Source organism: Oryza glaberrima, chromosome 12 (genome assembly GCF_000147395.1).
Source record: "Oryza glaberrima chromosome 12, OglaRS2, whole genome shotgun sequence".
In the NCBI taxonomy this organism is placed as follows: Eukaryota; Viridiplantae; Streptophyta; class Magnoliopsida; order Poales; family Poaceae; genus Oryza; species Oryza glaberrima.
The window spans coordinates 19,388,319-19,409,023 of NC_068337.1; the positions used below are offsets into that span (position 1 = coordinate 19,388,319).

General features: G+C 41.9%; 1 protein-coding gene across 2 annotated transcripts; it reads left to right on the top strand.

The window, feature by feature from the left end:
* The first annotated feature begins 16,644 nt into the window (after window positions 1–16,644).
* Window positions 16,645–19,200, top strand: LOC127756694 (uncharacterized). 2 transcript variants are annotated; one of them, XM_052282060.1, is made up of 4 exons: window positions 16,645–16,863; window positions 17,277–17,291; window positions 18,165–18,292; window positions 18,692–19,200. In XM_052282060.1, the coding sequence occupies exons 1-4, from the start codon at window positions 16,713–16,715 to the stop codon at window positions 18,974–18,976; spliced, it is 579 nt and encodes a 192-aa protein (XP_052138020.1). In that variant the 5' UTR covers window positions 16,645–16,712; the 3' UTR covers window positions 18,977–19,200. The 2 variants fall into 2 exon arrangements, with proteins under 2 accessions (XP_052138020.1, XP_052138021.1); XM_052282061.1 differs by lacking the exon at window positions 17,277–17,291.
* The last annotated feature ends 1,505 nt before the right edge of the window (window positions 19,201–20,705 follow it).

Below are 20,705 nucleotides of genomic sequence, written 5' to 3' on the forward strand. Positions count from 1 at the left end.
GTTCGCCGTCGTCGTTCCCACGCCTCGTCGCGTGGTGGTAAGGATCCCTCTTCTCGCTGCCCCGTCCTCGTTCTTTCGGTGTCGCCCTGTGCCCGTTGTGCGGTTGTCGACCCCGATACCCGTGTACCGGTGTTGGTAGTCGTTCGTGTGTGCGTGTGGTGACCGTGTTGGTGTGCCCGCTCGGTAGCCACGTGGTTTCCACGTGTGCAGCCCGCGTGGTGTCTAATGGAGTCCGTTTATCGGCCACTTGCCTCGGTTGACACATGGGGTCCGCTTCCGTCGACCCGTGGACCGTCTCTGTGTACTCGGTCTACCGTGGTCCTTTAGGTTGACATGTGGGGTCCGTATGTCAACAGCGCATCCTTCATGTCTTTTCCATGCTAGCGCTTACACCTGTTTTATAGTTGCAAAACCTAATTACAATAATCCGTAAATCTCCATGTAATAGCATTAAACTTCGGATTACCATTTCTTGGTCATACGAATTCCGAATCGACCCGTTCAAGTCTCTTAGTGTTTGTTATAACCTAAAGAACCCTGTGCTTTCTTTTTATGTATTGTTATTGCTTCTTTTTAGGCTTGTAGCTTTGCTTGTGTGCTTTGCGTAGCTTTCGTCGTTCCGGAGGTTCCCGAAGCGTGGTTCGCTGTCGTCACCGAAGGTTCGGAAGGCCGTTCTCTCTGAGCAAGGCAAGTCACATCATCCTTGAGCATATTTAATCCCAATTTATAAAATTAATTATTTTGATTTAAATTGTTGCATTATCGCTTTATTTAAATCCTTGCATTATCACTGTTTTATTTAGCAATACCTATTAATCTTTGTTATAGCCTTATTATTGCTATTGTTTATTATCACCTTGCTTACCCTAAGAAAACAAAACCCCAACTAGTGGGTACTCTATTAATGGTTCCACTAGTATGAACTTAGGTAGATGATTCGCTGATTAATTAGGCAATATTAGGTGGTTTTATAACTTTAGACTTTGGGAGCTCTCATATCATTTGGACATTATGGAATGGTTGGCTTGTGATGGAATTGAACACACACCTCCCCCTCTATTCAAAACTCCCAAAATGGTTTTAGGCTGGGCTCAAGGTGCATGGTTTTGCTAGGGAGCACCTCGGCCACCATAAGGACCGGTCTTCGGGCCTCTGTTGCAAAGCACTACCGTACTAACCACATGTCTAATGGGTAAGGCTTAACTCGGTGCTCAGTCTAGTCCTGGCAAGAGGACACGGATAGAGATGGACGAAGTTGGGGCTCGATGGACATCTCTAGGGCAAATGAAGGCTATACGGGCTACGGCTCGGTAGTCGAGATGTCATGGCACAGGGTTGGTGTTCTGCTGCTAGGGGCTCAATCCTGCCTACCTGTCCCGGGATTCCGGCCGTAGGCGGGGTTGGGTCAGTACTTTTGTCACGGCTAGGATGGGTAAAGGGGTTATGTCACATGTTTATGACGGGTTCCACGGCCTTGGAATGTGGAGTAAAGATGTGTCTTGTGGGTAAAGATGTACACCTCTGATCAGAGTATAATCTATTCGAATAGCCACGCCCTCGGTTATGGGCAAGCCTAGCAATATACCCAAGTTAGTGGTTTAATTCTTAAAACTTGCTTAACAACTAAAATGTGGAATGGTTGGCCTGGGTTGGCTTGGGACGAACTGAGACCTGGGTATGGTTGCCAGTTTGGTCTGAATCATCATAGGCCTTGGGTTAAGGCAGGTTCGTGTGGGTTCACGGCCTTGATTAATAATATTGTGTAGCCCTAGGATCATGCTTGTGAAATAGCTTTGAGCAACTAAGTGTCTTTTAAATGCTGTTTACTGTAAAATCTAACCCCTAAATTATCACCCCCTTGTACCCCCTTGCATTTTGTCTAAAGAAAGTTGCCTATTAGTAAGCAGTCTTCCCTCTTTCATAAGGCTCTAACTTGCGTAAGGAATCAAGGAGCTACAGTTGTTTCTTGCCCCTTTTGTATTTTCTGAACACAAGTTCACCGCATCGCGCCTCGTGCACCTTCAATTTCACCATTGGACCCTTCTCAAATGCCATCTACATTTATCCCCAATCCTCCTTCATGATTCGTCTCCTCAACCATCTGTAGGCAGTCGATCGCCTTTACTTGCCTTCGATTCTTCTGGACCGCCGGACAGGTCAGTCAACCCTTGAGCTATACTGAGGGGTTGGACTGGAAAGCATACTTTATGTGATTCCTCCTTCCCCATTGTCCTCTCCTACCCGCCTTTCCCACATCCATCAAAGGGATGGCAACTCTATGTGATTCGCTACGCTTGCTGGCGCTCCACCCCATAAGCTGACTCTATTGCCTAACGGTTAGCGACACTTTTCCGGTAGTACAAATCGCTACACTTCGCTTCTTTTTCTTTCTATATGATAATATGCACCGTCGGTTGCTGCGCTCCCTGCGGGTAATAGCAAGAGAGTGAAGAACGAACGATCCTCAGTCAGCAGTGAATGAGTCCGACTCGAGTTCGTGAGTCAAAGGCGTGGCAAGAGAGCGAGTTCGACTCGCGAACGACCCGCAAGTGAAGGACCGATCCTTTAACGCCAGTACTGTTGCGAGACTGGTACTTGGGGGCTCACGAGCAACATATAGACTAAGGTTGCCCATCACTCCCTTGCTCCTTTTTGAAGGCCCACCGGCTTGCATTTTGGGGCGAGTACTACAGTTCCTCCATAATCACACAAAACGCCCAGCTTCGCAGAGCTGCTCTCTCCCCAGTCCACAGCAAGGTGTGGAATCTGGATCTACAGTGTGTTCTGACTCTATTGGATCAAGTCAGATACTAAGCCTTCTACTACTACTTAGGTACGTAGGAGAGAAAATGCTATATTTCAGAGATTGGACTCTCTTACTGTGTTTTTCTCAGGGCAGTTCCCGAGCCGGGATTAATCATGCATCTCCCGGTGTGACTTGTTGAGTACTGTGGTTGTACTCATTCTTGCTCTATCTCCCCCCAATTCAGTAAGAGAAGCTTTGGAGAAGAAATCCTAGGTGAAGTCCTAGCTTATACCCTAGTTGAGCGCCTGTGAAGATGGAGCCATAGGCCCGCTAGTCCGCTGCTGTTTATTTCTGTTTGTCAAGCCTTAAGTGCCTTTGTAATAATGTAAATATTATCGATATAATAAAGATGTGCCTTTCATATCATGTTTGTGTGGTGTACCCCGGCTTTTCCTGGGACGGGGATTAATACACTAGCGTTCTGGAAAAGGTATTTTTCCGGGCGCGACACGTTCGCTCGGGAGCTATTTCTATCTAACAATCTGTTCTGAGTATTGATTTCAGGAAAGTCATATTTCAGGGCTTTATCGTAGTTGAGAATGGTTGGATGACTACTTGATTATTCAAGAACGGTTGGTGGAGTTTGACAAAGATTACAGAATAAAGCGATGGTGTACACGCTGTGAATGAGTGAATATTAGAATCTGTGATATTGTTTTTCCCTTTTCATTTGTTGTTCTTGAAACATATCCAGATGATCCATTGAGCTCATCTGCTCATGTCCAGAAAACACATCTCTTAACTGTTGTTTATATGCACGGTTGATTTTTTTGGCTGCTATGTTGGACTATTGAAGCGCTGATTAATTTCTGGCTTTCTTGCTTCTGCGTTGGCTCGCGAGCTAAACGAGCTAGCTCGAGCTGGCCAACTAGCCGAGCCAAGCTAGACTTTTATTAGCATGTTAGTATAAGCTTGACCGAGCTGAGCCGAGCCGAGCCAAGCTAGCTCGGTATCCACCCCTAGTCGGTGTTATTGATACCACATACCCAATAGTAATCCACTAAGCTCGGTAGGGCCCACCATATAACAAGTCTTATATGGAATCATACCTCATATATAGAAAATCAACGGTATTGTCAGACTAATTCCGTAGATACATCTGGTATGTATCTGCAAAGGTACGCCATATTTTATATGCAATTTATCGTACTATCTATACAATATTGTCAGATCAGTAATTTGTTATGTTTACCTAGAACATGTTTTTTATACAATATCTATTGTGCGAGTGTTTCTGAAGTTAGCCCAACTACAGTTTAATACTGGGGGCTCGCTTTATTTTCTTTTGTATAAATCATGCTTGCTTATGGTTTACGTAATGCCTGATATTTAAATATGCTCGTTATATCCTAATAATGCTAGAAGATTCATGCAGTTCTTTGAGTACATACTCGATATTCTCTGCTATATATCTTACCTTCTAGACAATATTTTTCAAGAACAATTGAGCACTCAAGTAGATTGTGGTCGAGTACACCCCATTATCGAGAACGTTCTCGGTAAAGACTGAGTTGTCGCACCAAACCTACCAACGAAGACCGATGACTTATCTCATGTATAGCGCCGGCTACGCCTGGACTATTTGGGCATAGGTTGTTAACGGATAATTCCTCGTGAATGTTGTTGGCTTGATCACCCGATATGATTGCGAACAGACATTCGGATAAGCTACAAGTTGGGTATGTGAGTCATGCTGGCCACATGAGATGCACATGTAATACCTAACTGTAGTGCCCCTATAGGTGATTGAGAGATGTCTATTTTTGGTTGTCGACCAGACATTTGTAGGGACATCTTGCCGCCTATCAGTTGCCTTCAGGTGATCGATAGATGCCTACTCCTGGTTGTCGACTAGATGGTCGTAGTGATCTCTCGACGCCTATCATGACAATCAACATGGCCGTGATAATGATAACCGAGACTGACAGGATCGTCGTAGTCACCCGGATGACAACGTCCAGGACTGACGAGATCAAGGCGACAACAGACAAGGTTAACGACATCACGACATCACATGGCGACGACGAAACACGAGATCCCCAGACTTCCAGAGGGCCTGAGGACGAGGTCGTAGGTCCAGGAGACAAACCCCCGACTACGATAGTCCCTCATTGACTTCGTCGTCGTCAGCAGGCAGTTCTCGCAGGTTGCGAAGATGCCGTCCATCTATCTTTCTGGATTCTCTTCAAATGGTCGAGAGATACCTACTCCTGGTTCTCAACCAGTAGGTCGTAGCGATCTCTTGTACCTCGGCTTCAAATGGTCGAGAGATACCTACTCCTGGTTCTCAACCAATATAGGTCGTAGCGATCTCTCCTACCTCGGCTTCAAAAGGTCGAGAGATACTTACTCCGAGTTCTCAACCAGCAGGTCATAGCGATCTCTCGTACCTCGACTTCAAAAGGTCGAGAGATACTTACTCTTGGTTCTCAACCAGTAGGTTGTAGCTATCTCTTGTACCTCGACTTCAAAAGGTCGTAGTGATCTCTCGCGCCTCTATTTGTTGAGTACAACTATACACGTGGTCTTCGCCCAGTGTGGTGGTTGTCTCATCAAGTACATCAACTTCTGTAAGTGTTTATATGTGCAATATTTGTCTGTTGATCCCCTCTTCTTATGTCGCCCCGTCTTGAAGTCGGTCCTATCGTCCCTTTACGCTATTCTGACAAAGCCTCCGAGACACCTAAGGGGATTTCAGCTGGGGTCGCCCAGAACTGATAAGGCTTTGTTAGATGTTGCAGAGCCAAACGACCATGTCAGATTTGGTCATGTCAGAGTGCTCACTGGATGCGTATTAACTAAGCAGTGTAATCGGGAATTGGTTTTCCCAACTTCACGACTAGGGGCTAGGATTCGTCAGCTTCATATTGGTTTGTTATAAGATTTAAGTTGCCTTTATGGACAATGGTTTTTCCATAAAAACAGCTGGGGGTTAGGAGGAGTACCGAACTCTGTTTGCTGAGGGCAACTCTAGCGAGCGTACTTTTTTATTGTCACACGCAGATTTAATTTATTTTCAATTTTTCCATACATATTATGTCATGTTACTCTTGAGCGTTCGCTCGGGGGCTATTTTTATCTAACAATTTGTTTAGACTTCAATTTTAATTCACTTATGGACCGTTGGACTCCATTCAGCGTTGTCGAGGACTCCATGTCTCTACGGTCTTACACCGGGATCGACTAAGCGAGTACGGCAAATGTTGACAAGAGAAGTCGCGGATGACAACCTGAGTTCATTTAACTCTACCCAATGTCAGAGTTCACAACAGTTAAATCAGATTTCAGGGATCTGTCGCAGACTCTACGCCTACTCGATTACTCGAGAACGGTTGGTGGAGTTCGACAAGGAATATGGAATGAAGCGACGGTGTACCCGCCGAGATGGAATTTCTTGACTTCAATCCAAATTCTCGATTACGGTAAGACAAGAGACTTAGTCGTATGCTCCGTACTTTCTCGGTTGACATCGGAGATTAACCTAGACAAACCCAATATGGTGCCTGCAGAGGTCGATAAGAGGGATCTAGCGCTATCTCTGATCTCACCATGAACAGTCAAGCGAGCACGACAACAGTTATTCCAAAATCTTCAGTCGAGAACTTCAACTCATTTATTTGCATTAAAGTCGGGGGCTACTGTCATGGTTATGGATACCACATACCTAATAGTAGTTGATTAAGCACGGCGGGACCCACCATATACCAAGTCTTATACGGAATCATACCTCGTATATAGAAGGAGTTCCAAATAAGGAAGGACAAGTAGAGTTCTATATGGAAACGACAAGGACTACTCGGATTGTATCCATATTGGTCTCCCTAGTTCTAATTGGACAAGGGGACATCTATGGGTATAAATACAAGACCCCCTAGGGGGAGAGACCAACAGAACAATCAAGATAGGCATAGACCAACATATACACAAGCCAACACACGCCGCTAGACATTGATATCAGAGATAAGCCTAAACAGACCCCGTATGGTGCCTACGGGGGGCCGACGAGAGGGATCTAGCACCATCTCTAATGTCAACAAGTTTGTACTCGAGGAGGAAGACTACCTGTCGTCGACTACATGTTGGTAATCCATGCCGCCAAGTCGACGACAGCTAGATAGGTTATCCTAATTATTGTACTTGTGTGATTCGGATGAATAAAGAGAAACACCGGCTTCGGCCAACAGGATAAGGGGCTCGAACATATATAAAATCCTTGTCTCCATCTCTTTTACCTCAATCTCGTATATACCCTAGTACCGACGATCCCCATACCATGCAAATACCATAGTCGAGCCCTCAAATGTCGACAACTGCGTCTGTGGACGTACAACCAAGTCTTGCCGCCAACATTTGACTTTGTTGTTTTAGCCTTTGCAACAACAAAACAATTGAGTTAGAGGCAAGTTATATGAATTGATGGATTAAACCCATAGCTTAATTACCTGTAGTACGCTCCGAAGAATACCTACTTCATCTTCTAACCCAGGAGGTGTGCCAAGGGCCACACCCGCGTCGTTTACGGACATCATTAGCTCAAGTGCCTATAGGTGGATTTAATCTAGTGAGAAGTAGGTGTAATGTGAAATGAAGAACTCTAAGCCTTAATATCTTACTACTCGACCATCGTCCTTGCTCGAGTTTGGTTGTCGTACTCATTCATCTCCACAAACCCCTCTGGATCTGTAGCTATGTCAGCTAGAGTCTAGGCCTTGTTGTGAGCGACTCGTGAAGCACAACATGAGCTGCTTAGTCACTATGTGGCCGAGAAATTGCACTTCTTTCATCCAAAATTCAAACTTAGAAAAATTAGGCTTTTGTAGGATTAATCAAATTTGCTTTTTCTCGTTCTATCTCAGAGTACCCATTCATTCGATCTTGCTATCCGCTCTCAATTGAATCCCTTCTCTGTTGTCGACATGTGTGTCCGCATCTGGACCAGAATCACGATCTAGTATCTCCGTACTCGAATACCTCGTACTTTATTAATTAGGAAGTGAAATAGGGAACAGTTTCCTATTCAAAGTACAGTGCCTTTGGTAGATTGGTGCATTGGATATTTCCAGGTAGCAGGTCGGTAGAGTGAGGGCTCCATCCATAACAAAACAAGAACGTCTACTGAAATGACGGAAGATGCATATTATTCTCTCGTAGCTGGGGCTAAGAACGATCCTCTTATCCAACTTTCTGTCTATCCCAAAACCGAACCTTGCTCCTGCTTCTACTTGACCGGTGCTTGCTTATTTTGGCATTAGTTAGTAACCTAGCTAGCGCCCTTCTGTGTTATTAAGCATATCTTGCAAACCTACTGAATGTTGAATCTCGATCGATGTCAAAAACCAACCGTAGAAAGAGAGGTCGAAGCACCTGATCACTCGTTCAACTCGTTTTTCGCTCATGCCTGTATGGAATGCATAAGTCATTGCGTTTTGGTGGTGGAGTTCGCTCTGCCGCGTAAGATCCTCGAATCCACCACTGCCACTGTCTTTTGCCTTTTTTTCGTTCTCTTCCCTATGCTCTCCCTTGGCCCAGGGAGAGATGTAACGAACTCAAATTTTTAGGGAAAAAATTTTGCGAAATATTTTAAGACTTGATCTTCTCGATTCTTATGTTGAGCGACCTTGCTTTCTTTTAGTCTCTTTTACTTTAGATCTAAATTTTATTTGCGAAGTTAAAAGATCTCTTTTAAATTTCATAAAATCCTTAATTTATTCTCTAATTCGTTTATTTCAAATTTTACAAAACCTCTCTATTTACTTTCTTTAATCTCTAACTTTGGCTATAGATTATAATTCCTTTGAATCCTTACCCAAATATCTCCAACATCCAAAAATACCTTTTCTATCCTCACCTAACTATCCCCAGAGTACATGAAATATCACTCTTCAACCATCCCTAGAGTACATAAAATAGCGATTGCCACTTTCCCTAGAACCAATACTTTCCCTTTGGATCTCTACCCAAATATTCCCAGATTCCATGAGATATCCTTTTCAATCTCCTTGAGTCAATATACCTATCCTTTGGAGCTTACCAACCTACCACCAATTACAATCCTATAGAAATTCCTATGATTCCCCATTTACAATTATTTCCAATCCCTTCTATTCAAAATCCAACTTCCTTTAGCCACAACTATTTCACCGAGAATCCATACCACATATTTGGAGGCCAAAATCCTAGTCATTTGCCTCCATCTATTTTTACCATCATCCCAAAATTTATCCAAAGCTAGAAGGTTAATCATTTGTATTTCTTTTCCTTCCTATTCAACCATTTCAATTTTTAAACTTTTAAAATATTAGAGAAAATCTTTTGTGACAAGTTTTACATTTGGTTCTTATTGAATTTTATAAAATTGGAGCATTTCGATCCTTCAAATAAATATCTTTGATTTTATTTTAAAAATACTTCAACTCCTTTTGCTTAAAAAAACTTATATTTAAATTCCTTTTATAAAGTTCAAAAGACCCTCAAGCATTTGTGTTTTAGATTTTATCTCTTTTAAAATTTATTTAAAACCCGCCATTCAAAATTCCCCTAGTTTTCAATTCCTTAAATTCTATTTAAATTCCTTGTCCAAAGTTCAAAAGGTTCACAAATATCTTCCTTTAGAATTTTTCCCCTTTGAATTCTAGTCAAATTCAAAAAGTTCACAAACATTCTTCCTATAGATTTCATCTCCTTTGAATTCCATTCAAAGTCCTCTAAACAAAAATTCCCAAAGGTTCCTATTCAAATCGGGCCGAAATTCCTTCTCCCCTCGGCCCATTTCCCTCCTCAGCCCAAGCCGAGCCAGCCCCAGCTGAGCCGCCTCCTTCCTCTTCCCTGTGGGCGCGCGTGGCGCACACGCCACCATCACTATGGCTTTGCACCGCCTCGCCGTCATGTGGATATTATGAATAACCCATACCCACAGGGCATGTATATCTGACTGGGTATAGGGGTACCATATGTAGATATAATATCTTTAAAGGATTCGGATTAATTTCCTAACTTGTGTATCAAGGAAATACCCGAGGATCTTAGTCGGTTACGATTGTAATTTATCTTTACCTACCTATTCCGTTAGGAATATGGGCTGTACCCTGTAATACGGACTCCTCCCCTTAGATAAGGAGGGGTTCGGGTGCCTCTTGCGGCATAACTTTTCTCCCAGATCATACGATCAATAACATACTCGGCGGATCAATCCCCGGACAGGAGTAGGGTATTACTTCTCATTGAGAGGGCCTGAACCTGTATAAATCTCTTGTCTCCAAACCCATCCACTTTTCCTGCTTGATAGCCACTCCCTTTTTGTATTGCCGAAATCTTGTTTCGACAGTTGGCGCGCTAGGTAGGGGTAGCATCAAGCTTTTCGCCGATCAGTGCGATGGTGATACGGCCCGACCAAGGCCATTCACACATAATGTGATTGTTGCATATCAATGCAAGGATAACGCTATGCTTAACTCCAAGTCTTATTGTTTTCATCAGGAAAGGCTGCTACTTGGCTTGTATGATTGTAGGTTAAAGCATATCGTTGTGCTTAAAGAGAGAGACTTAACTCAGATTACCACCACTACACCAAGGCAACGTAATCGTGCACTACCCTTGCTATCATATGAACGTAAACCAACAATTGGATTAGTGCCACCATTGCGAGGACCAACTACGCTAAGCCATGTTGTGACTCCATCACCAAGAGATTGTGCTGAGCAAAGATGGAGTGCACAACATCATTCAATAAAAACACGACAAAAGGTTAATTCATTTCTTGCTGAATTGAACTTTAGTATTGATGATAATTTTATACTATCTTAATGGTGTATATTTGCTTTGCTAAGGTTCATACCAAAGGAGATGGTCACTACTACAAATATCAATGACTACATCAATAACAATAAAGATTCCACAGAAGATGAAGTGACATTTGCTCAAGTGGAGATGGTTTACGACAACGAGCAGACTGGTTACACATAGATGCTCCAACTTCCAAGGGATGTGCGATCCAGCCAGTCAAATTTCTCCATGCATAATATATATGGTTAGAAAGATAATTAAGTTTAGTTTCACCTCCAACAAATGGCTCGTCATTTCGACTTCCCAATAAGGAGTTATGAACAAATCATTGAGGACTGCTCAGAAGCCAAACAGACGCGTGAGTTTTCTCGGAAATTCACTTATTGTGACCTTTGAGATAGCCTATGTCCTGTAAACTCCCAAGACCTTTCATTCCCATCTAGGAGGGTTGTTCCTAGTATAAATATCCCTTATGTTTTATCATTTGGAAGACTTTTGAGAATCAAAATACAAACCCCTTTGTTCAGCTGTGTGCTAACAAACACCGAGAGATAGAGATCTCTACCCCTTTGCTCTTGTGAATTCCTCGTGGGATTACATAGGCGGCCGCTTCATCGGCACCCAATCCGTGCTCCTGCTACTTCGTGTGCAGGCTGCTTAGGTTGGTTCTTTGAGAGTGTGATTGGGCGAATCCTTGGTTCAGGCTGCCGTATAGAGACGGTGGTTGGCTCCTTGTGCGTGTCGTCAGGTTGCACTAGTTATCCGGCTGCTCGCAGCTAGTTATCTTGGCTGATTTTCAGCTAGTTATCTTGTTCAAGATCCTACATCGTGAAGATCGGGACAACATCCATATCATCTGGTATCAAAGCTTTCGTTGTCACGGTAGGATTTTTTATCCCTAGCTACATATATTTGTTTTCTTCCTATCCAAAAAAAGACTACAAGTAAAATTTTCCATAGCCTTTGTTTGCATCTGTTATTGTAGTGAGTTTGGTTAAGTTTCAGTTCATTAGAGTCTTTGTTTAGTTGCTGATCTATTTTCCTTCGCGTGTCCTTTGAGCCTATCTATTGTTGTCTCTAAGAAAATCCCTACAAAAAAAATAGTAGTAAACCATATCTATCCTTTGCGTATACCTTGATCCTATTATGTTCTAATTGCTGATTTTATATTTTTGGTTTGGTCTATCATTTGTATAAGTGTTATACATGTTATAGTGTTGTCTTTGGTGAAAAGAAAAAAAAGGTTGCAAAAAAAAGGGACTTGAGAAAAGATTGAAGAAAAAAAAAGAAGGAAAAGTGAATAGATAAAAAAGAACAGAGGTGAAAAAAAATTGTGAGAAGAGAAAGGTGGAAAGAACGATCTGTTGGTGTTATATGTGCTGAACTGTTTACGCCACCTTGCAAAATCAGTCGTTATCTACCTTTGGTGCAAATTTTGCTAGATCTGAAACGTAAATCATCCATCCCTAGTGTAATCCTTTTATTTGCATCAAAATATCCAATGTTTCTTTGTGCGTGAGTTTGTGTTTCTATTCCAAACATTTTGGATCAGCACTAGGCATTGATATCTAGTTTGGATTGCTACTTAGCTTTACAACAACTAGAATTCAGATTGCTCCTTGTGCTTTATCCCCTACCAAGCTCCACATAAAAGCCATCGTGTACGGTTTACTGGTCTTGTATTCGCTCAATTATCACTTTCACTTTACCACCACACGGATTGCCTTAGTAACCTGTAACCTAGGTTACTAAGGCAATCCGGGAATTCATAAGAGCTTTGGTTGGTAAGAGAAGGTGAGGTTGTGAGAGTTTCCACATACTATCATATTCCACATATATTTTGCTACTTGTTTTATTAACCATGGCAGGGAGAATGTATATTCATCTTCCATTTTATGGAAGCGCTGATCCAGAGGATTATTTTGGATGGGTAAATCAAATGGAGATTGAACTTGAAGCCCAATGTTTTTGTGAAGAGAAGAAATTGCAGCGTGCTACTCTCGAGTTGAAGGTTATGCCTATACTTGGTGGAAGAAATTTTCTCACAAGCAGTATGTGAAGTGTTGGGAAGATTTGAAGAAAGTGATGAGAAAGGAATTTATTCCAAAAGAGTACGAGTTGTTTTTACTTTGTTGTTTGAAGCATGTGAAGCAAGGAACCAAATCTGTCCAAGCATATTATGATGAGTTGAGTTCTTGCTTGTGCCGAGCAAATGCCATTGATGATCTAGATGCAATTGAGTATTTTAAGAGAGGTCTCAGTCCTAAAATTGCTACTGCAATTGAGGGAAGATATGCAAGAAGTGTTCGAGGTTTCTTGATCTATGCCATTAAAGAGGAGAAGAAAGTAAAGAAGTTGCAAGAAGGGCTTGCAAAATGTGCTGTTTTATGCCAAAATGTCCTCTCAAATGTATGTGCTTCTACATCATACAGTGGGAATATTATTGCAAGAAGAAAAGAAGTATATCACCAAGTAAGAAGATGAAGGTTGACGATTCCACCCCCACGCCAAATTGTTTACGTCCATTGGAGAATACCATTGTTGATGGTGGAACTTTTGCTCCTGGTGTTCAAGTGGCTTTGGAGGAGGTTGCGGTTGACGACCATTGTTCTATTGATGCCCCTTGTTATGCTGATTGGGAGATGCAACAAAACCCAAGTGAGAATGAGAGCCACATAGCCAAATTGAGTGAAAGAGATAAAAAGAGTGTGTTGTCTGATTCCACCAAATATGAGGTTGAGAGCATCCACAATGAGAGTGAGAGAAATACACCACACAAAAAGAGAGGATTAGAGTGCAAAGCATGTGAGGATGTTTTTGATTCTAACAAACTTATCTCCACTTTTAGTGTTGTCTCTCCTAATGTTCAGGTTTGCAAAGAAAAAGATGAAGAGATAGTTGTCAACCTGATGAAATGTCAAGAAGATAAAAGAATTGAGAAGATAGACTTTATGGAGAATTACCCAACTAATGCCCTGAGTATTAACCATGATGATAAGGGAGGTAAAAATTCATAAACGACACCCACATTCGATACGTCTCCACAAGAGCTGAAAGGTAACAAAGACGAATCATATTTCTGCAAGCATGAAGAGTTGGTGAGTGAATTTGTTGATACACTTGATCAACGTGATATTTTAATTGCAAATAAATTTGATCTTGTGGAACTGGTTACTCATGATGAAGTCTTTACAAAAATATTGCCTGCTGAAATTTTGTGTTATATCATCCTCGATAAACATGTTGAAATACATGATATGCTTGAGAAAGTTTCTGAAATAGCTTCGCTGAAATCTTTGAATAGTATTCATGTATGCAAGTATACTTTTAATTTGATTGGTGGATATGCTGAAAATAAATTCTATATGTGTGCTATTTGCATTACTTGTGACAAGCTTGCTGATTTGAGGTTAAAATTAGTGAATAATCATGCTTTTGAACCTTCTTATGCTTAGCGTAAGTTGAACAAAATGTTTGGTGCTTGTTGTTTGGAACCATTTATGTCACCGACATGTGCATATTTTTCTTCTGAGACACTAAAACATAATGGTAGAAATGATGATTCTTTGAAAATTTTCTCATCCATGCTTGAAATGGTTGGCTTTGAAACTAATGAATTTGATTGCTCGAATATGTTGCATGATACAAAATCTTGGAATGCAGATTTGGTCGATGATGATAGGGATGACCGTCGGGTGGCAATACGCGCTGCTCCTTTCACCGATATCCACCGGCAAGACACGAGGCGCCGTGCACAACTCCTTCCCCCCCCCCCCCCCAAAAAAAAAGACGCGAATATTAGGGAAGGACCTAATATCAAATAATTAGAAGGGGTAAGGCTTCGAACCCAGTTCGTCCAGCCCACCACCTTGTGGAGCTAGCTGGAAGACCTATGGGTGTTTCTCCACAACTCCTTCCCCGACCTCATCCTCCGTACAGCGTTGCCTCGTTGCACGCTACTCGCACCGCCCCTCATCGACAGGCAGTCCTCCTTGCTCATTCAAGAGAAAAGAAGAAGAGGGAGAGAGAAATCCTAACCATCAATGACGCCACGTCGGGCTCATAGCTCCATCGATACAACCATTGCACGGCTTCAATCCATCGCCGCCCTAGCCGATGATTGTCGCTGGTCATCGACCACGCCGTCGCTACTACTTCGCTGCCCATTTCTAGGGCTGAGGAGAGAGGATGGGGAATGAAGGTAGGGACAAAATTGTACTCTCACATCATCACATCATTAATTTTATCTCTCCGATTCATCCGGCAATAATAAAATAAGGCCGTGGGTGTCCAGCAGCTAATTACCAGTCTTTTGTGATGTCCGACAGCATATATATATTCTTGCGATGTCCACTAGCTAATTACACGTTTTTTTGAATATCTTGTAGCAAATTTTACCTTTTTAATTTGGGATGAATTTGTTAGGACTTGACATCCCATGCCCACATCCAATGTGCTCTCCTTCTCGTACACCTGAACAAGAATGGAAAGTGGCCAACAACGTTCGCATGCCATCTCAACATATCTTCTCCATGTATCAGTGCAATCCATAGGCATAAGCTCCCAAAAATAACCTACAAGTTGACGGTTAACCAAAACATAAAGTACTGTAAGGCCATGGGTCTGTGGATTGATTTTAAAGCCTCTCATCAGCCAGTTGCATACACCCCCGGAACTCCTTTCGACAACTCTATCAATGCCCTTAGTCATACTCTTGAACTCGAACATATCTACCTCATTCTGACCATATCTAATGTTGCCTTCACTGTAATACAAGTCGAATATCAGCTTACTTAACATATCTGCTCACAGATTAAAGTCTCGTTATAATATATTAAAATAAACGCAATTGCTATCTGTGTTGCTAAATGTATAAGTACCTAAATATGTCATAAGGTTACTACAGCATACATACGTACTAGATCTACACCCCTAGCATTGGATGTTATTACTAACATAGGATTTCTATACAAATTAATAAGTTGCTAAAATATTGTCCCTACTCAAACTTGCAATGCATTGAAATGGTAATGGAAAAAAAATTACCTCCAATCGAGTGTGCGATCCGGCAGGGCTCCGCTGCTTCCTTCTTAACCTTCCCCTTACCCCTCTTTCTTTTTTTTTCTTGATTTTTAGGAATAAATGAGAAATTTCAAGAGGAAGGGAGGGTTTTATATAGGGCTGTCAAAAAAGCTCGAGGCTCGCGAGCTGCTCGAGCTCGGCTCGTCCCTAAGCTCGCGAGCTTTTTTTCGAGCTAAGCTCGAGTTTCTAACGAGCCTAGTAATATATGATTTTTTGTTGTTATTTAATAAATTAGGAGATCAAATATGTTATTTGTATGCCTTATATTGACATCATATATTTATTTTATTCTTTTTTCCTCTTCTATTAATATGATGACCTATAAATTAATTATTTTTTAAAGATTATCTTTGAAATATATATTGTTTTCCAAGCTCGGTAGTCGAGCTCGAGCTTGGTCGAGCTCGAGCCGAGCCTGTCGGAAAGCTCGAACATTTTATAGGCTCGGCTCGAGCTCGGCTCGAGCTTGTATTGAGCTCGTGCCTAGGCAGACGAGCTCGCTCGAGCTCGGCTCGTTGACAACCCTAGTTTTATAGGTGCGGGGGGGGGGGGTTGAAAAATCACCCTCCCCTTGGGCGGGGAATGGCCGGTCCCCTGGCCGGGAGGGGGTGTCGAGAAATTTTGCAGCGGTCTCCTCGCGGTGATAAATCGCCCTAGCGTAGGGTGATAAATCGCTTGCAAAAATATCGCGGCGCGCCCCTCTCCGCGGCCGCCATGTCACTCTTAGCCACCGTCCCCTAGGAAAATTTATATGCCCCGCCCTACGGGTGGAGTATAGTTTTGTAAAATTTAAAATGGAAATTTAATTTTGTAAATCTTTTCAAAAATAAATAAATAAATTCTTTTAATTTCAATGTCTGTTTAGTTTTGGGCCGGAACACCACCCGTTTGGGCCGAAAATCCAGCCCGTCTCCCACCATCGCAGCAACCGACGAAGTTCTCGCCTCCCCCCAACACGCGTGGCCACCTCCGCGGCGCCTCGTGTCGTCCCCCACCTCCTCGCTTCTCCTCCTCGTCGTCGTCGGCGGCGGGCCGGAGCCACATGGGCCAGACCCTGCGCGGCGCCGCGGGGCGCGTGAGGGCCCCACCCACCCCGGCGCCCCCTCGTCCTCATCACCTTCCGCCTGCGCCGCCGTCGCCGGCGGGCGCTGGCGGCGCGGCGGCACAGGATCGTCTCCGTGTCTTCCAGGATGGTACGGCTTCCTTGCTGCTCGCATTTCGTTCGGTTCTTAGACGCCGTAGCTTGCTCTTCTAGGCAGAAAAAATGCTCCCTCTGAATGATCGCTACAGAGAGCGGGATGCTTTGATTTGCTCTACACTACTACTTATCAAAGATTCCTCATCTGCTCTAACTTGCGTCCAGGCAAATTAGTTCGTTCTTGAGAGGCCTCGCACCCTGTAATCTTGCTAAGGGAGGGGAGGAGGAGGGAGGTGCTAGGGGGGGGGATTAAGGTGCTAGTGGGACATGATGTTGATTATAAGCTCGAACAATATGGCCCTGGTTTTGATTCTTGATTATCGGTCATGATGTGCTTAGGGATGTCGTCTGCGTGTTGTTCGATTGAATTTAGGTATTGTTTTGTCTAATGTAATGTTTTTGTTGCAGATTTCGTGAAATCGGGTACTGATCCCATTTGGGAAGCATATCCTCTTGGGCTCTCTATCGGGTCTCTTAATAATTGATAGATCGGTAGATATTTCAGTATTACAACCAATTATGTTGAGTTAAGAACATACAATTCCTATCCATCCCAAGCTAGTTCCGAAATTAGTCTCCCAAGTAAGCTCGTCACCAGTGCATGCTAATGAAGAGTTATATATAATTTTGATAACTCATGTGGGATGTTTACTGGAAGTAGCACAGTTTCCAGTTAGACAGCTTATTTCCAGCTGAGAGTGATGAGGGACGAGGGTCAATCTTCCTCCACAAATCATTACCGCAGCTTGCTCATCACATTATTATCTTAATATTTTAGAAAAAGAAGTTGTTGTATCTTGGTGGGTTTTACTGCTAAGCACTCAGCTTCCAGTCAATTTGTGGCCCTCCAGCCAAGTAAAAGGATTGCTCAACCATCACAATGTAGCACTTTTGTGAACTGAGACCTGAATATGTTTTAGAATCATAGATTCAGCTAGGGTTTACTATCAGAAATTCATATTCCTTTCTAGGATTATTCATATTCTTTCTAGGATTAACTGTCTGGTGGGTCATTTGTTTGGGTTGAGCCTGTGTATCAGAATTTTAATTGATGGATAGGTGACTTCTCCAACACAATATAGGCAGCCCACAATATATGGGTTCTAAATCCTTGGGTTCAATTAGGGTTTATTGAGGGTTATTTTCAAGAGAACTGAAGGATACTTGAATGTTCTCAAGTCCTCAGCACAAGCTTGATTGAGATTTACCAAAACATTTTACATGGTTGTAGGTTTCAGATTGCTGTGGCCACTATTTTGCTTTGTAGTTTATGATTTTTAAAGAAATGGACTGCAGATGTCACAACACAACCAAAAGATGCCCCTGGTGTACTTAAGGAGCGTGATCCAAGTTATGATGAGATGCTTAAGCACATGGTTGGGAGAATCACTACAAAGCCTGGAGGAAAGCCAGAAATGGGTGAAGTAAGCCCTCTAACTTCAGTTGTTCCCCCATGCTGAAATTATGCTGTTTCCCTGGTGTTTTTATCTCATTACATGAATCGGTAAATAACCAAACCTAAAGAATCAGGTTGTTTAGTTTGAACGTAATCAAATGTCGGAGGATGGATACATCATACATGCTACAGCGCTTACATCTGAACCATGAGAATTTTCTCCTTTTATTTGAAACATCATTGCTGACATTACTTGCTTTTCCTGGTAACCATTGTATGGGGAAAAATTGGAATACTTTAGCCTGAAAATATTGTTGTAACAATATCAGTGTTCATGGGGAATAAATAAGTTTCATTATGTACTCTGTACTTGAATATCCAAATTTTCTTTGCATTGCCATACTAATTCAGGTTGTTATCCTTGTAGGCTTTCGTCGTAGATCAGTACAACAGGCCACTCCCAAGGGTTAGAACATCCAGACCTGAACCCGGGGAAGGCGGGCACAGACAACTACCTCCAGGAACCATTAACGTCGCTCATGTCCATGAAATCATCCAACTGTACCAAGGAAAGTCCAGTAACCACCCTGGCCCAATGAGCGTGGACGAGATTGCCTCAAAGTTCAGAGTCGAAGCCTCAGTGGTTCAAAACATCGTGCAGTTCGTCTCACTTCCGCAGGAAGAACATGTTACCAAGAAAGAGGAATACTGAGAGTCTATAGGCTATAGCGATCTTGCAGGCTGTCTAACACAATTCCTTTGTTCATGTTTCCGAGTTTGTTGTGTGGTGGACTACTGGGAACACAATGTTTCGTAGCTTAGGTTCTTTCTTCTTGTTGCTGCTGCTGCTGCTGAGATAGTGAGATGAGATGATGATGGAACTGGAAATATATATGCTGTATGAATAAAGGTGAAGGACGTGTTTTGGCCCCTTGATGCTCAGGATGAGCATAGCTGCATAGGTTGTTAACTTGTTGTATGCTCTTTTGTCAGGTTGACATCTGCTACATCTTGGAAACATCATTAATTGGCTGTGTACTGAGAAAAACACCAAACGTAAATCCAGACTTTTTAGGTGCGTTATTCATTTTCGTCTTTTTATTTTTACCCAGCCATGTCTTGACGAATGCAACTACCAAATGAATTTTCATAGGAATTTCTTTACATACTGGTAGCTTGCAATTTCAGGCCTTTCTTGGAATAGCAGAATTGAATTTAAGGCCCTTTTGGATTGAAGGATTTCTTTTTTAAAAAAAACTTGGAGGAATTCAGTCCTTAGGAAAATCTTCTTATAAGCATCTTTGGTACAAATAAATATCATTCGCAAAAATCCTCTGGATTTGCTTCATATGATTCAATTCCATAGGAAACAAAGCATAAGCTTATACCTCGTGTCTTTATTTTCCTAGTGCAAACCATCTAAACTGACATTGATTTTCTCATGAAGATATAGATTTTACCTCGGTTTCCGTTAGCATGTTTTTCAAACTACTAAATGATACGTTCTGTGCGAAAACTTTCTATATAAAAGTTGATTAAAAATATTAAATATATTCATTTGTCAAGTTTGTAATAATTAAAACTTAATCAATCATGTGTTAATAGCTTTTTTATTTTACTTGCACTAACTTAATTTTCATCTTCATGAGTTTCCAACACCACCATAGCATAACATCCGTTATTCATATTCATAGAGAAGGAAATTATGAGATAATCAACATCCAAGAGAGTTTGAACATAGGGCGATGTGTTGCTCCTGGTAGCTACCTACTAGCTGGGCTATGCCATGTTCTTTAAGAGTAAATTGCACCCACGGTACAACAACTTGGCAAGTGGGTGCGATATAGTGCAAGAACTTGAGAAATGAACGTCCGGGTGCAACAACTTGACAAGTGAGTGCTTTCTAGTACAAGAACTTGACAATTTAGTATTTTGGTGAATCAATTTGGCTAAGCATATGCTAGGTGAGGTTTTTCACGATGTCAATATGCCAATACACAGTAATCCTATGGATATTACATTATAATATTGAATGTAATCTTTAAGAATTATATTGCACATACAATTTACATATACAGTTACCTTTAAGAATTTTTTGTTTTCTTCACCTTCTTAAATATCAACCGAAATATAATAATTTCTACATCCAGTTTAATTGACTCAGTTATTAGTTATTAGAGTTATTAGTTATTAGGATAAAAATATAAATATGTTTATACAAATCCACGCTAGTATATTGTCAAGTACTTAAAAATTTGAATTTATATAAAAAATGCTCCAAATAATTAAGTTGTCACAACTTCTTAATTTATTGTATCAAAATCATAGCTACCTTGCAAGTTGTTGCATTTATACGATCATCACTTATAAAGTTATTATACTAAATTGCACATTCTTGCCAAGTTGTTGCACTAGAAGGCTCATTTTTTAAGTTATTACAC

Bases quoted from the DNA above. Each gene is read 5' to 3' on its own strand.
- LOC127756694 (XM_052282060.1), top strand. From the start codon at position 16,713: ATGGGCCAGACCCTGCGCGGCGCCGCGGGGCGCGTGAGGGCCCCACCC. The intron at 18,293-18,691 runs GTAAGCCCTCTA...TTATCCTTGTAG, and splicing joins GAAAGCCAGAAATGGGTGAA to GCTTTCGTCGTAGATCAGTA.